We start from the raw sequence: 19,445 nt of genomic DNA, 5'->3' as shown, positions 1-19,445 counted from the left end.
CTTGAGCTTGATTAATAGCCAAGACTATAAGATGAGCTATACAACTTCAGTAATCTCATCGTTATTTGCTTCTCCATTGTTGTTGGAGGAAGACTCTATTTTCTCTAGCATACTAACCACTGATTTCATAAACGGTCTAGCCTGAGGAGACTTGTTCGTACATAACAACGCAATGGTCAAAACTTTAAGAGCATCTTCCTTGTATTCAACTTCTATACTCGGATCGATTAATTCCGCCATCATTTCTCTGTTCATCTCCTTGCTCATTCTCCAAACCCACATGACGATGTCAATGTTCTCTCCGAACTCTATCTCCACCGGCTTCTTCCCGGTCACCAACTCCAGTAACACAACCCCGAAGCTGAACACGTCACTCTTCTCGCTCACGCTCCTAGTATATGCATATTCTGTGAACAAAATTGACAGGTTAGATAATTGTAGATTGAAATGCAAGGAATGTGAAGCTTGAGAAGCAAGAAACTTGAAGATAAGTTGCCCTAATGGTAGGAGAAATTTGGACAAGCTAGGTTGTAAAATCGGTTTCAATTCCCTCATATAGATATGCACAATCGTTTAAGGATATAAGATTATTTAAAACAAACAAATCTTGAAGAATTTACATACCAGGGGCAATGTAACCAAGAGTTCCTTTAACAAGAGGAGCTGAGAAATCTCGTTGAACTGAATCAGGTTGAATGATTTTAGCCAACCCAAAATCAGCAATCCTCGGTCTCCATTTCTCATCAAGCAATATATTGCTGGACTTCACATCTCGATGAATCACTGGCCTATCTAACCCATGGTGCAAATACTCCAGCCCTTTAGCAGCTCCTAAAGCTAACGCTTGTCTCACACGCCACCCAATCTCTTGCTCACCACAACGCTCATGCAGCTGCTCCCACAAGCTTCCATTAGGCATATACTCATATACAAGTAGCTTACTATCCTCACACGTTATGCTGCAGAACAACTTCACGACGTTTATATGTTTCATATTGCTTAGCAACGCAACTTCTGCCTCGAATTCTCGGTTAGTGTTTCTGTTGTTGTTGTTATCACTTAACATTTCCGTTGAGCTTCTAAAGCTTTCGTGGGGACTCTCCTGTCTCCAGATATGTTTAACGGCTAGTGTTTCGCCGTTTGTTAGTGTTACTTTGTAAACACTCCCGTGACCGCCTCTGCCTATGAGATTCTCTGACTTGATCCCATCGATTATTTCCATTTCGTTAAGGTTTAGTAACCGGAAAGAGCTCACTTGCCAGTTTTTCTTCTTCTGAGCCTTTTGATTCGACCTAACTCGTATTATCTTGAAGATCACGTAACAGAATAAGAGAAACAGAGCAAGTACTGATACAACGATGAAACATATGTCGAATGTAGACAAATGTTTACTCTTCCCTTGGCCCTGAGGAATTCCACGCGGGCATGGATGAAGATATGTTATCTTTGAGCTGCATAACCCTGAATTCCCTTCAAAGGTTCCAATTCCGAGTGATTCAGGAACAGAACCGGTCAATTGGTTGTTTGATAAATCAAGTAAGCTTAGCTTCAGAGACGATAGCCCAACAGGAATCATTCCTGATAGTTTGTTTCCTGACAGATTCAGAGAATTCAGTAACTGTAAGGATCCTAAACTTTCAGGTATTTCCTCAGAGAGTGAGTTTCCAGCAATGTTTAGATCAACCAAAGATGTGCACAAGCCTAATGATTTTGGTATAGCACCAACTAGATTATTCTGGTTCAGATGGAGACTTGAAAGCTCCTTAAGCTTACCAAAAGAGACAGGAACTACCCCGGAGAACTTATTCATACGAAGATTAACTGACACTAACGAGCTAGCTTCTGAGATCTGAACCGGTAAAGTACCTGAAAACAGATTGTTGCTCAGATCTAAAGAGCCAAGAGACTTGGCATCACCAATATGATCAGTAAGGTTTCCTTCAAAACGGTTTGAAGCAAGGTCAAGAAACTGTAGATTAGGAAGACCCCAAATCCCTGAAGGAATCACACCAGAGAGAGAGTTGTTGCTTACACGAAGACGAATCAGAGTCTTACATTTAGCATAACTCTCTGGAAACTGTCCTGTGAATCTGTTCTGCAACATCAGAAGATGCGTCATTACCCCTTTCTTGCACATATAAGGAGGAATCTGACCTTCCAAGAAATTCTCAGACACGTCGATGTGTTTAAAACCTGTCCAAGATCCGAGCCTCTCCGGAAGCTTCCCTGTGAGTTGGTTCCTATAAAGAGACAATGCAACTAAACTCTTGAAATCTCCAAACTCTTTCGGAATCTCACCGGTTAATCGGTTTTCGAACAAATCAAGAGAAACGAGGTTCTTTAAAAACCGGAGCTCCGACAAATCACCTTCTAACTTGTTGTTAGAAGCGTCAAAATTCATCAAACTCGTCAAATTCCGAAACCCTAATGGTAACTTACCAATCAAGTAATTGTTGTAAATCTCAAGCTGCCTAAGGTTTATCAACTGAACCATCCCCTTTGGTATTTCACCAGAGATTTCATTATCAGAGAGCTCCAAGTTTTGTAGACGAACAAGGTTCTTGATTCCCTCTGGAATCTTACCAATGACGCTGCTGTTACTCATATAAACCCATTTCAAGGCGGTGAGATTTAGAATCTCTCTTGAAAATGGATTCGGATCGAATCGGTTATCTCCGACGCTTAAGAAACTCAAACTCTTGAGGTGCTTTAGAGAACTCCATGGGAATTTTCCAGAGACTCCAGAAGCGTTTAAGCTCAAAAACTCGAGTGATCGTAATGAATCAATAGCGGGAAACTCACCGGAGAAATTGTTGACGCCGAGGTCTAAGTATCTCAGACGTTTACATTTCTTGAGATTCTTACTAATCCGGCCGCGTAAAGAGTTGTTTCCCAGAACAAGCTTCTCTAGAAACTTCATATCGCAGATTAAATCGAAAGGAAGATCGGTAATACAACCGTCTCCGCCGCGGCGGTTGGTCAAACTCCGACTCCCGAGGTTGATCTCGATGACGTTTCCGCCGGAATTGCAGAATATTCCGGCGAATTTGCATGCCGAGTTGTTGTGCGTCCAGGTGGCGAAGACTTCATCGGAATCTGTTTCTCCGAAGACGGATTTGAATTTGAGAAGGTTCACGACTTCTTCTTGCCAACGGTTGGATCTCGATGAAGTTAACGGAAGTAGAAAGAGAAGGCGAACTATAAACAATCGCCGGAACATTGATCGATCTCTTCGCCGGAAGGAGTAAAAAAGCTTTGGTGGCTGAATCGGTTGTAGTTTATGAGACGGGAGTTGTGAAGAAAGAAACTAGAGTAGGCGCGCTTTGTGTTTTTCAAATTCATTTGAAATGATTTTTTTTTTTTTTAATTTCATCTTTTTTACTCTTTATTAGACTTTAGTCCTTTTTTATTCATGGATTTTCTTACATTCATGCACCAACGTGTAAGTCCTTTTTCATATATTATTTTTGTCAGGTATATATATAATTCCTTATTTATGGATTTATTTCTTTCTAATTTATATTCACCTACCATTAATTCTTCTTTTTATTCTATTTTATTTCCAAAATATATACTTGGCTGGCTCTATCAAAAGTCAAAAGTGATGAATCATTTCCTTTCGTTACCTGAATGGCTGAATCATATGCGTTGGATATAATATTACAAATAATTTTATTTCCTACGTACATTTCCATTTTAATAAAATTAATACTGGTTTTGTATCGGACGATTAGATTCTAGTCTTCTTTTCCCAAATTAAAGAAGATAGAAATGAAGACTTCAGATTTTAAATCGTTATCAATAAGAGACGTGTCAAATATATTCAAAACCCCAAAAATAGCAAAATCCAATGTATACAAAGAATAAAAATATACTTTGACTAGTTTTGTCTTTTTAATATGGAAAGTACCAGTAACTACTAACTACATACAAAGATAAAAGGAATAATATTTCAAAAATCAATAGAATATTCTATATTTTTTTCAGAGTATGTAAAATATGGTCCTCTTTCTAATTTTGGTAAACAGATAACAGAATTTGTTTTCAGTTACAATCCATAAGTTGTTTACTATTGAAACTATAAATATTCAAATTAACTCCTAAGCTTCATTTCATCAATACGTATACAAATGTCTCTACTCAAAACCAACATTTTACTTTTATTTGCAATTTCTCTTTTCTATGGCTCTTTAGCCGACGATTTGAGACAAGAATTCTTAGAGCCCCAAAACGAAGCCCGGAACGCAGTTGGGCTTGACCCATTGGTTTGGGACGATGAGGTCGCTGCTTACGCCGCCAGCTATGCAAACCAGAGGATCAGTGATTGTGCATTAATCCATTCGAATGGACCATTTGGAGAGAACATAGCGATGAGTAGTGGAGAGATGTCGGCTGAGGATGCTGCGGGGATGTGGATCAACGAGAAACAGTATTACGACTACAGTAGCAACACGTGCAACGATCCAAACGGTGGCACGTGCCTACATTACACACAAGTGGTCTGGAGAAACACTGTTCGATTGGGATGTGCTAAAGTTGTGTGTAACGGTGGTGGTACTTTTATTACATGCAACTATGACCCTCCTGGTAATTACAACGGAGAAACACCATACTAATTAAGTATTTATATTTTCGTGTGGCTTTTGATGCATAATAAAATGAGATAATGAGCTGTTACTGGCCAATCCTTCGCTGTACATGAGAAAGAAGATATAAACAATTTTTAATAATGATGACATCCACCACCTCTCAAAAAAAAATTGGCTGGCTAATTTTCCTAACGCTACCTTCAAAGAAAAATTCAAAATTCAAAAAAAAAAAAAAAAAAAAAAAAGTATTGAGATTTCTGATTTAGAAATGTCAATGTTTATCTTAATTTACCAATTAAACCCTCAAAGTTTTAACATTATCAATATTTTGCCGCAACAAAATAAAAATCATTTTCCGAACCTTCTTTGCAAATTGAAAGAGAAGTTTTTTTTAATTAGGTACTAATTATATCATTACAAACTCATTATTGTAAGCTTTGTAGCATATAACAGTTTTTATTGTAAGCATGTGTTCATCATCATATGAGGCGTCTGCATAGTGTGAGACCATCTCCGATAGATATTTGAGCGATTTCGACTCGAGGGTCTTGAGCTAAAATCTTATTGAACTCTAGAAGTGCTTCTCTATAAGCCCTCATATGGCCTGGAACTTCTTCTTCCTTCTGAATTAGAGTACCGAACCACAAGGTGTTGTCGAACGCAATGATTCCTCCAACCTTCACTAACTTAAGCAACTTCTCAAGGAAGTGAACGTAGTTCGTCTTGTCAGCATCCACAAATGCAAAATCATACTCTTGTTTCTCCTTCACCGCCCAAAACAAAATATTGATTAGGTTTATCGGTTTCTTAAAAATTATAGACTGACTAAACAATTATCCCTTGTTCATTTAAAAAAAATTAATAACTTTATTAAATACTTTTCAAACATTGATAAAAAATACTTTTTCAAACAAAATTGAACATTCTTTGGTTTTAAAAAATACTACTAATTTGGTGGTCCTAAGATAATNACCGGTGACGTCTATTACAAAACTCCCGCCATTTTTCAAACTGATAGACGAAGATGCCGACACGGCGGTGGCGATACCGTCTTGGAAAAGGTCAAAACGGTAACCTAATGTATCAGAGTAACCAGCTTCACGCCATGCCTCTAACCTTCCCCACGGCTTCCACGTGCAACCGTCGGGTCTAAGAATGAGCCAAGCTCCGGGACTAGATCGAGTCACACGGTTCGAACCAGGAGATGGTACAAAAGGTGTGACCATTGAGGCCATAGCCACGGGTGAACCAGATAAATCATGAACCGTTACGGACCATCCTTTTCTCTCTTTTGACGGTTGCTCCTTTTCCGATTTCATCGACGATATAAGACTTCTCGTTGAGATTAACTCAGACATCATTGAAGAACTGCAAAAATTATAAAAAGAATCAATAACAAATCTTAAAAAAAAACTAAGTATGAGATTATTATATTCTAAAGTTTGATTAGCAAGTAAAGAATATATTTGATTTAAGGCAATGTTCTAATTTTACTAAACATCAAACGAGTGAAGATGAAGATGTAACTGACCTGTGAAGAAGATTCCGATCACCGGAGTTTGAGTTTCTGGAGCCGAACTTGCAAGTGAAGACAGCTTGTTTAGTGTTTCCTTGAACTTGAAACACCTGAGGACTACACTCAGGCTCGCCGTCGAACTGGAAGACGAATCTCGGGTCAGGTTCAACCCGAACGGTAACATGGAGCTCCGGATCGGATCCGGTTTTACTTTTATTAGATTTACTTCCTCCTTTCTTAGAACCCAAAGGAACCCAACCGTTGTGAGCCAAACAAGTCTTCGTCTCGGCAGATTTCAAATCAAGCGAGACCTCGAACCTACCGAGCAACTTCTCCCCAGCAGTAGCGAGTCCACAAGACGCGCCGGTAACACCGTCGTCGGTGTATCCTCTGGAAAAAGCTTCAACGGAGAGAACGCTCCACTTAGGTTTCTTCAAAGAAGCTTCGATCTGAGATTTGCTAAGACTGAAACAAGCGGCGACTGTTGAAGAGGAGGAGGAACGAGTCTCGGAATCAGAAGATTCAGTTCGGAACATAACCGGAATAGAAACAATCTCCCGTGGGAAATTCTTGAATCTGATTTTGCAGTAACAGTTGGGAAACGATGGATTGATTCCAGATACAGACGGTCCTGAGGACGAAGAAGAAGAAGAAGAAGATGAAGATGATGAGGGAAACCTAACGGCCAAGTTTCCGACTATGATCCGTACGAAAGAGCACGGATCCATTGTTAAAGAAAAAAAAAGATTTGGATGCTCAACTGCTATAGACTGGGTTTGAGAGAGAGAGAGAGAGAGGTTGAGGAAGGAAGAGAGATAGATATGTAGCGAAGAGGAAAAGAGAAGAAGAAGAGAAAGAAAGCTATAAAAATGGAAACAAATGAGAGAGGCAAAACACACAGCCTGGAAAATAGCTGGGGAATGTATTTTTTATTATTTAATTAATTAATTACTGTACTGTATCTTTTATTAAATTATTATTAAGAAAGATATCTGGTATTTTTTTTGCATAAAATAAAAAATAAAACATAGAGATTCTGTGGGGTCAAAGCGAAACAGTGAGCTTCTTACTGTAAACCTCCTCTCTCGCCTATCATATTCAAGATTTATTTTTTTATTTTTTTTTACTTTTCTAACGTTTTCGAGATACTGTTATCTAATCTGAATATATTTTTGGATTTTCTCAAATTATTTTCTTAGAAGATTCTCTTTACCTAGAATTCCCTATATACTATTCCTTCTGTCTAACGTAATTTAATGTTTTAGAGAATAATCTTTATCTCTCGAATATTGATGTTGTGAATATTTTTAATAAATTTTTGTTTTAATAATTATTAATGTCGTAGAATGTATGGAGTGGGAAAGTGGGAAAATGAAAAAGTATCAGAAAATAAATCATGGGAGGTCATAAATAAAATAAAAAAATCATCAGAAAACAAAATTAATCATATATTCTCTTTGTCTTAATATGTGTGTAAAATCCTAAACATCAAACTATGTGAGACAGAGGGAGTAAAAGAGAAGCACTCTCACAAAAACGATGAGGTGTCGTGCTCACAGAGCTCCTGTATATTTTTAATAAATGTCTTTACTTCTCATTGTTATTTACATAAATATACCACTGAAATATTATTAGCCAATGTTTTTTTCTATTAGTTTTTAAAAATAAAAGATTTAATCAACTATTAAATCCAAAAATGCATTTAATTATCATTTCCGTAACCTATTTACTTATTAAAAGTAAATTAAATTTCACAAACAAGAAAAAAAATATTCATTTATTTATCACTTTTATCATTTTTTTCATTGCATTTTTAAACTTATGATTAGTTTAAATTAAATCAATTAGTTTTAAAATATTGCTTTATCTATTTAATGGTATAGTGATATAGAATATAAAATATGTGAATTTGATTTTTAGACACACAAAAAGACATCAAAACTTTGTAGACCGCCTTAAAATTCTTTTCCAAGTTTAAATATTTCACGGGTGATACGTATTTTACAGAAAATAAACACAAATTTGAATAAACGAAAAAACTTTAATTACATATTTTGTTTTATACAAACGAATCTTAAATCTCAAATAATAATTTACTTATAATATTTTATTTAAATTGATTTATTCCGCACATAGCGCGGATTGGTACCTAATGAATTTATGATCTCAGCGTAACTGATCAACACATGAGAATTAGTACGGGTCTGCACATTATTATTTGATTGATTCACTTGTTTGATGGATTTGTCAGACTTAAAAACTTTATACTAGTAGTAGTTATAATAAAAAAAAGAAGAATGAAAGTAAATGAGAGAAATATAACGGTTTGCATTATATAAACAGAAAGATGGTTTCGTAAACTTGCGTTTTTTTTTTTTTTTTTTTTTTTAAAAANAAAAATAATTATATATTTTCATTAATAGTAATAAAATACATAAAAACTGTTAAATGTAAGTAAAGAAATATAAAAATTTGCTGACAACAAAAAAAGAAAGAAGATAAAAATCCAAAATTAAGGAGAGAAAAATATAAATAAATGGAAAAACTGAACCAGGACGTTTTCTTATTCATACAAATAATAATATGTAGTCAGTAGATTAGTACTTTTTTGTGTTTTCGGGGTCCGAAGTTTTGAAGTCGGTAGATATGGGACAAGGATAATATATATGATTCAGTTGATTTGATACTATATGATTTTGAAGGGGGTATGGAGAACTACATAATTAATAATTAAATAAAACAATAACAACGTGGACGCAAGAGCTTAATCGCTGCCCATTGGGTAAATAATACGGGAGGGAGGGTCCAGATTAGTTAGGCATACAATGGACCATCCCTCACGCAATCTTTATCTGTCTCCTCTGCTCTCTCTGTTCATCACTTCAAGATGAGATGAGATATGAGCTGGCCTCGAAGTGGAGCACGTAACTATTTAGTTGGCATCATCTTCACTGGCTTATAATATTCATTCCTTCTTTCTTCTTCTTTTTTATTTTATTTCAATACTTATACTAAATAGATTCAAAAGCTATACTCTTATTGTCGTTTTGCTTCTATAACTTCTGTCGTTTTGCTCTGTTCCCACACGTATGTATGATATGACACTATGGTTTCGTTATTTAATTTTTGAATGTATTTTTATAATTCATGGCAGCGTTGTAATTCACTGTTTGGATGATACAATGAAGTCAAGTGATTAAGATGACCAATCTGTCTTACAGAGAGGATCGTGAGGACACTGTCGACCCGCAGCTGTATGTCCACATACTTCTGATATTCTTTTATATTCTAACTACTCCAAATGACACATGTTGTTAGATCATCTACTTCCTAAGCAAATACTAATAGACAGTATACAGACCATATAAGTCTCTCCTTATGAAAAGATTAATTAATAGTCTTCTTGTTTCCATACATTTCTTTAGTATTGACTTTTTTAGTTTTTAAACTCTTTTTTAAGTACACGTACTGTATGTGATAGGCTTGCATGCAACTCTACGTAGAGTTGTCATACAAATTATTATAATTTATTTTAAACTATTTTACTTCTGATCGGTATAACGTTGAAAGCAGATAAAACTTCTATAAGAACAATGTTTGGTTTTTCGTGGTCTAAAAGTTTTGAATTAGGATGAATGTGTAGTTATAATTGTTGACAACGAAAATCAGTGGTTTTATTAGAAAACAGAAAACATTAATATATAACTATGTTCTGAAACAGAAAATATTTTTACTTTACTAAACTACTTATATAAATCAGAATAAATCTTGTATACTAGCATGATTAAAGACTTATAGTTGAACTACTAAAACTCTGGAATACGAATTACAGTTTGAAACCATATGGAGTATAATTTTTTCATGATCATAAATTCTAAAGTAAGTAACATTTGTACATTTATATTAACATTTTTGAAGTACATTTTGTGTTATGCCCTTTTAGTTTTGTTTATTTAAAAAGTTATTTACAACATTAACCCCTAAAAAATTTCCGAAACTAACATTACTCCAGATTTTGTTTACTAAATATTTTATATTTCATTTCAATTAAAAAAACAAAAGCAATCAATATGGAAATAGAAACTATCATATATTTAACCATACATTATGTTGTGTTTTGAAAATATTCTATATCTGAATCCTTCGTAAACAAAGAAAAAAAACAATTTGATTTCCATTTTGTTTTCCAAAATATGTGACATTTGATTCTTAACATAAGAAAAAATTCGATTGACAATTATTTAAATATTATAATTAACATATATAAACTTAATAGAAAATTTAATTATTACGAATATGTAAAATTAAAAAATTCTAAATACTATATAATGTGGTTATATAGTAGATGAGTTATAAAGAGAACATGTTAAAATTAATAAAATATTATTAAATTTGTGTTAACACGGATTAAATCCTCATTTAATTATTTATCAACACTACTAATATTAGAATATTTGACATAAAATCAAGTTGATTTAACTAAGATTATATAAAATAATTAAATTATTAGGAAAAATGTGACGTAATCACAGCGTATAATTACTGATTATGTATTTAGATCCCTTATTTTTCGTTATAATAATTAAAAATCAAAATAGAATCTCAAACACTAAACAAAACAAACTAAATATAACAAACAAATGGTCATGAAGTGTATTGCGGGTTAAAAAATAATATAAATATTTAGCCGCACAACAACTAAACAATTTAGTTATTCTTTTATTTACAAAACATTCAATATTTAACAAATAGATATAACATAAAATATAAATTATAATAGAAGTTATATGTGTCTAATCACATTAAGAGCCTAAGATAAATAAGAGACTTGAGAATTTAATATTTTCGATTATTTATAATGTTTTATCTAGATATGAGCTTGAGACTATACACAAAGCCCGCTAAATATGTTTGTATATCCATAGGAAGATAACATTACCTTAAAATTAAAGCCCATCAACTATTGAGCATTGGGTCCTCTTATTCATTAATTGGATTATAGGTTTGACTGTTTGAGAATATATTGGTGTTTTACAAAATATATATGTTTTTTATTATTGTATCTAGAATTTTTAAATATCTTCTAAAATCTTATGTTATTTACTTTCCAAAGAGTTAATTCCTTCTTTAATTTATTTTTAACACTCCAAAAAGTTATTCATAGTGTAACTAAAAGCTATAGAATTTGAGCAAAAGAAAACAGTTCACCACAACTTGCTAAAACATCTCAAGTATAAAACGATAACAACATACTGTAACAAAGTGAAATAGACAAGGATTTTGTTGCAATTCAAGAAAATGATTTTACCAGATGTTTCGTTTGTAGACTGGAGAGATACTGCATCAAATATTTCGAATGAATTTAGCATTCAAAATGATCTACTTGAGGATGAAGACATACCGGATCACTAACCAATTTACTAGATGCATCAAAGTGATGAAAGAACTAAATGATAAATCTCTTTTCCTATTACTTGCTTTTTTTCGCCTTTCATAATTTTCTTAATACTATCTGCTATGTTCACCGATGTTGTCTTAGACATTATTATAGTCTGAAATGGATGTCCTCCAAAACAGCTCTAAACCAAAGGCAAGAGGAATAGGAGAGCAAAGATAGATTTAGATATCACATAAAGTTCAAAAACCAAGTACGACAAAAGAAAACAGACGGATAGGTAAGACAGTACAAGATAGTTTCAAGCCTTTCACAAGCACACAACAGCAAACCCAAACAGCATCAAAGTAGAAGTCACTCAGTACTCCTCACCTTCATCATCTTCTTCATCATCACCTCCCTCGGCACCAACCTCCTCATAGTCTTTCTCCAAAGCAGCAAGATCCTCACGAGCTTCAGAGAACTCTCCTTCCTCCATACCCTCACCAACGTACCAGTGAACAAATGCACGCTTAGCATACATCAGGTCAAACTTGTGGTCAATGCGGGAGAAGACTTCAGCAACACTGGTCGAGTTGGAGATCATGCACACAGCTCTCTGAACCTTGGCCAAATCACCACCGGGAACAACAGTTGGTGGCTGGTAGTTGATACCACACTTGAATCCAGTTGGACACCAGTCAACAAATTGGATGGTACGCTTGGTCTTGATGGTGCCAACAGCAGCATTCACGTCCTTAGGGACGACATCACCTCTGTACATCAGACAGCAAGCCATGTACTTACCATGACGAGGGTCACATTTGGCCATCATAGAAGAAGGCTCAAAGGCAGTGTTGGTAATCTCAGCAACAGAGAGTTGCTCATGGAAGGCTTTCTCTGCTGAGATGACAGGAGCGTAGGAGGAAAGCATGAAGTGAATTCTTGGGTATGGAACCAAGTTAGTCTGGAACTCAGTGATGTCAACGTTCAAAGCACCATCAAACCTCAGAGAAGTGGTCAAGGAAGATATGACCTGAAAGAAAAAAGGGCAACAGTAAAGCAAGCGCATTAGAAGAGCAGACCCACAAAAAGATCAAATGTAGAGAGCATGCCAAGGGAAAGTAGGATATATACCTGAGAGACAAGACGGTTGAGGTTAGTGTAGGTAGGCCTCTCAATGTCAAGGGAACGTCTGCAGATGTCATAGATAGCTTCATTGTCGAGGAGGATAGAGACATCAGTGTGTTCCAAGAGTGAGTGGGTGGAAAGAACACTGTTGTATGGCTCAACAACAGATGTTGAAACCTGAGGTGAAGGGTACACAGTGAAACCCAGTTTGGATTTCTTTCCATAGTCTACAGAGAGACGCTCAAGGAGAAGAGATCCAAGACCAGATCCAGTTCCTCCACCAACAGCGTTGAAAACAAGGAAACCTTGGAGACCAGTACAGTTGTCAGCGAGCTTCCTGATACGGTCTAGACAGAGATCAACAATCTCCTTCCCAACTGAGACAAGATTGAAAAGCAATTACAGTCAATAACACTACATAAGCAAAAAATATGAGATCAACAGAGGATATATAATAAGAGAAGAGGATTTACTGGTGTAATGTCCACGGGCGAAGTTGTTAGCTGCATCCTCTTTGCCGCTGATGAGTTGCTCAGGGTGGAAAAGCTGACGGTATGTACCAGTTCTGACCTCGTCAATCACAGTGGGCTCAAGATCAACGAAGATAGCACGAGGAACATGCTTTCCTGCACCAGTCTCGCTGAAGAAGGTGTTGAAAGCATCATCACCTCCGCCAACAGTCTTGTCACTCGGCATTTGGCCATCCGGCTACAGATTCACAAAACATTCACGTCACAACAGATTCGCAACAAAAATACGCAAATGTTCATCAAATGATTACGGCAAAGCAAGATCCAAGTCAAACAACAACAGATAGAGATAGATCTAAAATGACATAAACAAAATCAAACAGATTCTCATTCATCAAACATTTCGGGAATGCAAGATCTGGTTCCCACAACTACAGATCTGATGGATCGGTCAAGTAAATCGAAGATCTAGCGATATACATTATGTAAATCTCAGATTTGACGGAACCAGTGAGCAGATTTGATTTACGAGGCAGATCTAAACAGTTACATGTAAACGAAGAGAGAGATTAGGAAGGGAGATGAACCTGGATGCCATGTTCAAGGCAGTAAAGTTCCCAACAGGCATTTCCGACCTGGATACCAGCTTGACCAATGTGGATCGAAATGCACTCCCTCATTTTCGCTAAATCGAAGAAGACGACGAAGAAGAAGAACGAATCGGAGGCGTTTGCGAAGACGCCTTCCTTAGAGAAAAAATTAGATCTAGATCTGGTTTTGAGATGTGTGTCGTCGTCCCCTTTGATAAAATAGTACAGTAGATATTTATACACGATCCCTTCTTTTTAGGTGACCACGAAGCGCGTGAGATGGGTGAGCTGGTGTTGATGGCTGACACGTGTCCTCAGAACTGCCAATCTCAAACCGTTCACGCTTATTTTTTATTTTTGTCGGCAGCGTAATTATTTTATGAGGTGTGTTTTTTGTTTTCTTCTAATTTTGAAAAGTTGCCGCCTATGCTATTTTTTGATATCTCCCTTACTAAACCGGGATGAAATAACCGGTTTCAGAATTGTGGCATGCATTTGGGCCTAAACTAGTGCGGGTTGGTAAGCCCAGTTGAAGACACCAAATTGACCTTTTTTTTAATACATACCGTGTTTATATATGCTTTTTGATTTTAATAATTTTAATAGGGGTGAAGCGCAGTACCGTCGTGTTGGCTCTGAACTGTGAGTTTCAACTTCTTCTTCATCGACTTCTCCTCGCCGGCGAGTGGTAATTTTCTTCGATTCTTCCTTCTCTTCGCCGGAAACTATAGTCGTTGCTTTGGGCTTGTATTCGAATTCTGCGATTGACTACAAGCAACTGAGAACTGTTCGAAGTTTTGTGATATTTCCTCAATTTTATTGCTCTGATTAGGGTTTTGTTATTGTTTCCGTGTAGACTAGTTGTAATTTACATGTAATCTGCAAGAGTGAAACCTAGAGTTGGAATATTTAAGCTTCTGATTGATCAGTGGATCATTTGTCCTCATGTTACGGCTGATTAAGTTAGACAGCATGATCAGATTAATTCACGTCATCTTTCCTATTTTTGTGGTTGTGATCAGGTCTAGTGTTTTTCCCATTTTTTCTTTTGGTGGATCTTCCACTGGTGGCACTGAGGCTAATACTGTTGGAAGATGGCCAATAACCCTCAGTATCCTGGCATTCAGGTAGGCATAAAATTAACTACTGAGTGTGGGCACTATTTTTGTCCTTTATCTGTTCTATTTTGCGACCCCTTTATTCCAATACTCTATTACCCTGTCTACCTTGAGGCCACTGGCTTTGGTTTAATTTCTAAATGCCTCAAGACATTTGAGTTATGATATTTTGTATTTTAGGATATTAATTTTGACATATTGAGTATTCATGGTGGTGCCTTTAATTGGTGTTTTTCCTCATGGATTAACAGAGTTGTGAGCATGTTTTCATAATGAATTTTCTTTTCATTGTCTGGATAAGAAATTAAAGAGCGACTTCTATAACATTAGCCTTTAAATGTGCACTATATTTCTGCGGGTTCCCATCTTTTCTGATTTTCCCCACCATTTTTATTCTTATATGATTTTTTTTTGAATTTTACATCTTATTAGCATTTTTTTTTTTTTTTGGAAAGCCATTCCAGCATCCTAATGCGAGTTCCTTAGAACCACCCCGAGGCTTTGCTCCATCTATGAACTTTCAGGTAATGTTTATGTTTTACATGTATATATGAAGACTATTTGTCAGCTCAACCCTTAACATGTGTTTTGTATATTTTTTATGCCAGTTTCGTCCTACCATGCAAGCTCCACATCCTGATCAAGTTACTCGATTGTCTTCTCATAACTTTCAATCTGTAGGAAGAGGTGGCACAATGATGAACATTGGATATCCACCTCAATCTTATGCACCTCAGTTATTACAATCAATGCACCATTCCCTTGAAAGACCTAGCCAATTAAATCAGGTGCAACCTGTGCCACTTGGACCCCCATCTCTAATTTCACAGCCAAATGTGCCAATTGCTTCTGGTGCCTCCATGCCTCCGCCTTATGTACAAACTCCAGATACTAGTATGCCTGGCTTTGGTGGGCCTAGGGCACTCTTTTCTTATCCGGTAAAGGAAAGAAGATATTTTTGTATTTATATTAACACAAACTAAATCTTGAGTTTCTAACTCTGTGAACCAACCAAACAGAGTGCAACATCTTACGAAGGTTCGAGGGCACCAACTCAAGTCACTGGACCAAGCAGTCATAGTCAGGCACAATCTTCAATCATGAATCCAACATTTGAACCAAAGGTTTATACCATGTCGCTTTTTGCAACTACCTTCTGGACTGTTTGTGGTTGCAATACTAATCTATATATACTTTTGTGACTTAAAGGCAGCTCTTTTTCAATCTATACCTTCTCAAGAGGCTCTAACAGATTGGGTTGAGCATATCTCTCCGGATGGAAGGAAGTAAGAATTATAAGTACTGTGACTTTTATTTATCCTGTTTTAATTTTTTTGCTTGCGTTTCTCACATATGAATGTTTTTAGCTAAATTATAAACATTGTAAAGAGATAAACTGCTCGGAATTTGGAAGCACCCAATTAGGTTGTGCAAGACGAACTCTGGAATATTTTTAATAGTTTGTGTAGTAGTTTCTATATATACCATTGTGTAGAATGAGAAGATCACATCATTGACTAATGCAAATGATAGTTTCTTTATTATTGGATTTATGGAATTGTTTTTGTTCTTTGAGGAGGTTTTTACTGTTTTGTTAATGTTTCTTAGTAATGTATTTTTGATGCTTTGATTTCGGTAAAATCTTGTTTAATGAAATTGTCAGCCCTGTTAAATGTAATGTTATGTGGTCTGTTCACTCAGTGAGCTTATCTCTTGCTTTCTTTTACATGAATTCTGTCAAATTTTGATAATAATTTGCTTAGTTGTTCTTCTGTCTTGACTTAGCATGAAAATATTGAACTGGTGGCTTATTATCAAATATCAAGCTCAAGTTTTAGTTGAAGCAACCATGATCATGACATCTGTGATATTTATGAGTTTGATGTGCTGAAATCACTTATCTTTTGTCTGGGCATCCGGGTTTATTTCTATTTTTTTTGCTGCAGCTAACGTGTTTGATGTTTGTAATTTTATGTTCTGTCTCTGTTTCCTGATGATTCATTGTCCTGCATCTTTTTCAACCATGGTGTAGTTCCCAACCCCAACCATATGGCACATTTTGTTCTCATCATTTAATTTGTAAAATGAATTTATAATAGCTCCATGTTTCCATCTGTAAGAGTATATGGTTTATGACATTTTCTTTCTTCTTGTTGTAGATATTTTTTCAACAAGAGGACAAAGCGGTCCACTTGGGAGAAGCCTGTTGAGTTGATGACTCTTTTTGAGGTGAGTTATTTTGGATCTTATCTGTTTATGTATGTATATGTGGCCTTTTAAATCTCCCGAAGTTCTGTTAGCTGGAGAATGTAGTTTCAGAAAATGATCTCCTCATTCGGATTTTCAAAGCTCTCTTGTGCCATGTCATTCCATATATTACTTACTAGTGGCCATTGTACCTTGGTTTGAGGTGGACGTGTTGTTTTCTTTAATATGAACGTAATTAGGTAAATATGAGCTTATATCTAGAATTTTCAATGGTGCTATGTTACACAAAAGTGACAGCAATGAAATGCTGTGAATTTCTTACATTTGCTCATCTTCTGCTGAAAGGGATTATGGATATAGTTCATGCCTCATCTAGATATGTTCTTACCCTAGATGAAGTCACACAGAAGGATATCTTTCAGTTTCTGTTAATTTTGTAAGTTCAGAAATTTTCAGCAAGAACAACTAGTCTTTGTGGCTAATATCCAATTTTATGTTATGTGCTGGTGAACGGGACCATTATTCTTTCTTCCTTTGTAATTTTGTGTCCTGGAGCAATGATAAACCAAAAAACGTATGAGTGGTATAGTTAATGTATAGAATGTGTATTCGCTGATACAGAGAGCAGATGCAAGAACGGACTGGAAAGAACATTCAAGTCCTGATGGAAGAAAGTGAGTGTGCAACTAAAGTTTTTTTTAGATTAACATACAATTGATGAAAAACAAAATCTCTGTCTGTAGCTGCTGATGTTGTATCTTTCATATGATTGCAGGTATTATTACAATAAGATTACCAAGCAATCAACATGGACAATGCCTGAAGAGATGAAGGTTTCTCTTGAGACAAATTATTGCCTTCCCTTATGTAATTCTGTGTTCTAATTTCTGCGTTTTCCATTGTGTAAATTTTAAATCTTCTTGCTAGATTGCGCGTGAACAAGCAGAAAAAGCATCTGTTCAAGGGCCTTATGCTGAAGGCATTATTGATGCTTCTAAGGTGCTGTCTCGCTCTGATATTGCATCGACTGCAGCTCCTACTGGTCTACCAACCTCGGATGCCAGTGAGAACCTAGCTCTTTCTTCTGATTTGAAGCAGCCAGCTTCAGTTCCTGGAAGTTCTTCTCCAGTCGAAAATGTCAATGGAGTTCAGATGACTGCAGATAAAACATCACTATTGTGTGATATTGCCGAAACTGATGGTCCTTCTGTCACTGTGACGAAAACTTCTGCTGCTACATTGTACTGACAGTTGTAGCAATTTTATCTCCCTTTCTCTTTGATGCTATTTTGTTTTAGTTGTGAGAATCTCGACCTAAATAAGTTTCTATTTACTACCTTTACAGGGTTAAGAAGGATGAAATTTTAGTTGGGATCAGTGGAGATTCAGATGACATGTCAGCCAAAAACACAAATGTATTTGAAGCTAAGCGATGAACATTTTTTGTTCGCATGCATTTCTTTTGTATCCGCTTATCATAATTGTTCATCTGCTCTCTAGGAAGGTAGTGGGACTGCACCAAACGAAAGCCAAAAACATATGGTGGAAAGTGAAAGAGTTGAGAGCCAACCGGAAGAAAAACAAATTCTTCAAGAGAATTTTTCTTGTGACAATAAATTGGTATGGTTGGTTTTATGTCACGAGCATAGTTTTGGTCTTATCTGTTTGCATAAATCTATTTTACTTTATTTTATAGGAACCTGGGGATGTATTCAAATCACTTTTGAAATCCGCCAATGTTGGATCTGACTGGACATGGGAACAGGTGGTACAACTTTTGCTATTAGCTGTTCTTTGACTCTTTGAGCATGTGTCTAAAATTTCAGATGGTTTCTATCGCAGGCCATGAGAGAAATTATTAATGACAGAAGATACGGTGTGCTGAGGACTCTTGGAGAGCGTAAACAAGCCTTCAATGAGGTAACCTCTTTCTATCGCATACCCTAAAACTGGCAAGATTATCAGAAGAAAATTAAAGACTTTTTAGATGTTTAGATATAGTGGTCACATTCTTCTCCAGGTTTGAACAATGATGCTTAAGTGGTACATTTGTTCATAGATGTTAATTGTGTTTTGTTGGACTGTTTTTTGCTGATTCAGTTCTTACTTCAAATGAAAAGATCAGCTGAAGAGGAAAGGCTAGCCAGACAGAGAAAACGGTATGATGAATTTAAAAGGATGTTAGAGGTAAGTTGCACATCTGCTGCTGCATAATAATTCATTTGTAAGATATTTTGGAGTACGGAAATTCACCTGCATGCCATTTACCGTTATTTTGGAAATTGATGTTTTTACCAGGAATGTGTGGAGCTTTCCCCTTCTACTCGGTGGAGGTTTGTTCTCCAGAATAATTCTGATTACAATTCGTTTTTTTCTCCTCTTTGAGAAATAGAATTCTTATAGTGCAATTTCTTTTGTGATATGATGTTCCTTTTTAATCCAGCAAGGC

At 35.9% G+C, this 19,445-nt stretch overlaps 5 protein-coding genes across 5 annotated transcripts in view; 2 read left to right on the top strand and 3 right to left on the bottom strand.

The window, feature by feature from the left end:
• On the bottom strand, positions 37–3,220 carry LOC104705708 (receptor-like protein kinase HAIKU2). The gene is made up of 2 exons (XM_010421772.1): positions 625–3,220; positions 37–407 (listed from the first exon to the last, which is right to left on the bottom strand). Exons 1-2 carry the CDS (start codon positions 3,218–3,220, stop codon positions 37–39), a joined length of 2,967 nt encoding a protein of 988 aa, XP_010420074.1.
• LOC104784577 (pathogenesis-related protein 1A-like) lies at positions 4,112–4,834 on the top strand. The gene has a single exon (XM_010509617.1). The coding sequence runs from the start codon at positions 4,131–4,133 to the stop codon at positions 4,614–4,616; it is 486 nt and encodes a 161-aa protein (XP_010507919.1). The 5' UTR covers positions 4,112–4,130; the 3' UTR covers positions 4,617–4,834.
• Positions 5,069–6,959, bottom strand: LOC104705700 (uncharacterized protein DDB_G0271670-like). Its single transcript, XM_010421759.2, has 3 exons — positions 6,121–6,959; positions 5,534–5,957; positions 5,069–5,353 (listed from the first exon to the last, which is right to left on the bottom strand). Exons 1-3 carry the CDS (start codon positions 6,831–6,833, stop codon positions 5,069–5,071), a joined length of 1,422 nt encoding a protein of 473 aa, XP_010420061.1. The 5' UTR covers positions 6,834–6,959.
• Positions 11,706–13,898, bottom strand: LOC104784567 (tubulin alpha-2 chain). The gene is made up of 4 exons (XM_010509608.1): positions 13,668–13,898; positions 13,084–13,318; positions 12,617–12,987; positions 11,706–12,515 (listed from the first exon to the last, which is right to left on the bottom strand). The coding sequence occupies exons 1-4, from the start codon at positions 13,758–13,760 to the stop codon at positions 11,859–11,861; spliced, it is 1,356 nt and encodes a 451-aa protein (XP_010507910.1). The 5' UTR covers positions 13,761–13,898; the 3' UTR covers positions 11,706–11,858.
• LOC104784558 (pre-mRNA-processing protein 40B-like) overlaps positions 14,267–19,445 on the top strand; it is a 10,231-nt gene continuing 5,052 nt past the window's right edge. Inside the window, exons 1-16 of the mRNA XM_010509597.2 lie at positions 14,267–14,358; positions 14,693–14,797; positions 15,244–15,312; positions 15,397–15,726; positions 15,808–15,912; positions 15,998–16,074; positions 16,948–17,017; positions 17,618–17,670; positions 17,772–17,829; positions 17,924–18,237; positions 18,342–18,411; positions 18,497–18,616; positions 18,693–18,761; positions 18,839–18,916; positions 19,097–19,183; positions 19,295–19,329. Of these exons, the coding sequence (XP_010507899.1) occupies positions 14,765–14,797; positions 15,244–15,312; positions 15,397–15,726; positions 15,808–15,912; positions 15,998–16,074; positions 16,948–17,017; positions 17,618–17,670; positions 17,772–17,829; positions 17,924–18,237; positions 18,342–18,411; positions 18,497–18,616; positions 18,693–18,761; positions 18,839–18,916; positions 19,097–19,183; positions 19,295–19,329 (1,568 nt within the window). The 5' untranslated portion in view covers positions 14,267–14,358; positions 14,693–14,764. The remainder of the gene's footprint in view (positions 14,359–14,692; positions 14,798–15,243; positions 15,313–15,396; positions 15,727–15,807; positions 15,913–15,997; positions 16,075–16,947; positions 17,018–17,617; positions 17,671–17,771; positions 17,830–17,923; positions 18,238–18,341; positions 18,412–18,496; positions 18,617–18,692; positions 18,762–18,838; positions 18,917–19,096; positions 19,184–19,294; positions 19,330–19,445) is intronic.

This window comes from Camelina sativa, chromosome 1, assembly GCF_000633955.1.
Source record: "Camelina sativa cultivar DH55 chromosome 1, Cs, whole genome shotgun sequence".
NCBI classification, from domain to species: domain Eukaryota; kingdom Viridiplantae; phylum Streptophyta; class Magnoliopsida; order Brassicales; family Brassicaceae; genus Camelina; species Camelina sativa.
Note: the sequence above shows the minus strand (reverse complement) of the source record. Positions and strands in the feature narration are given on the sequence as shown.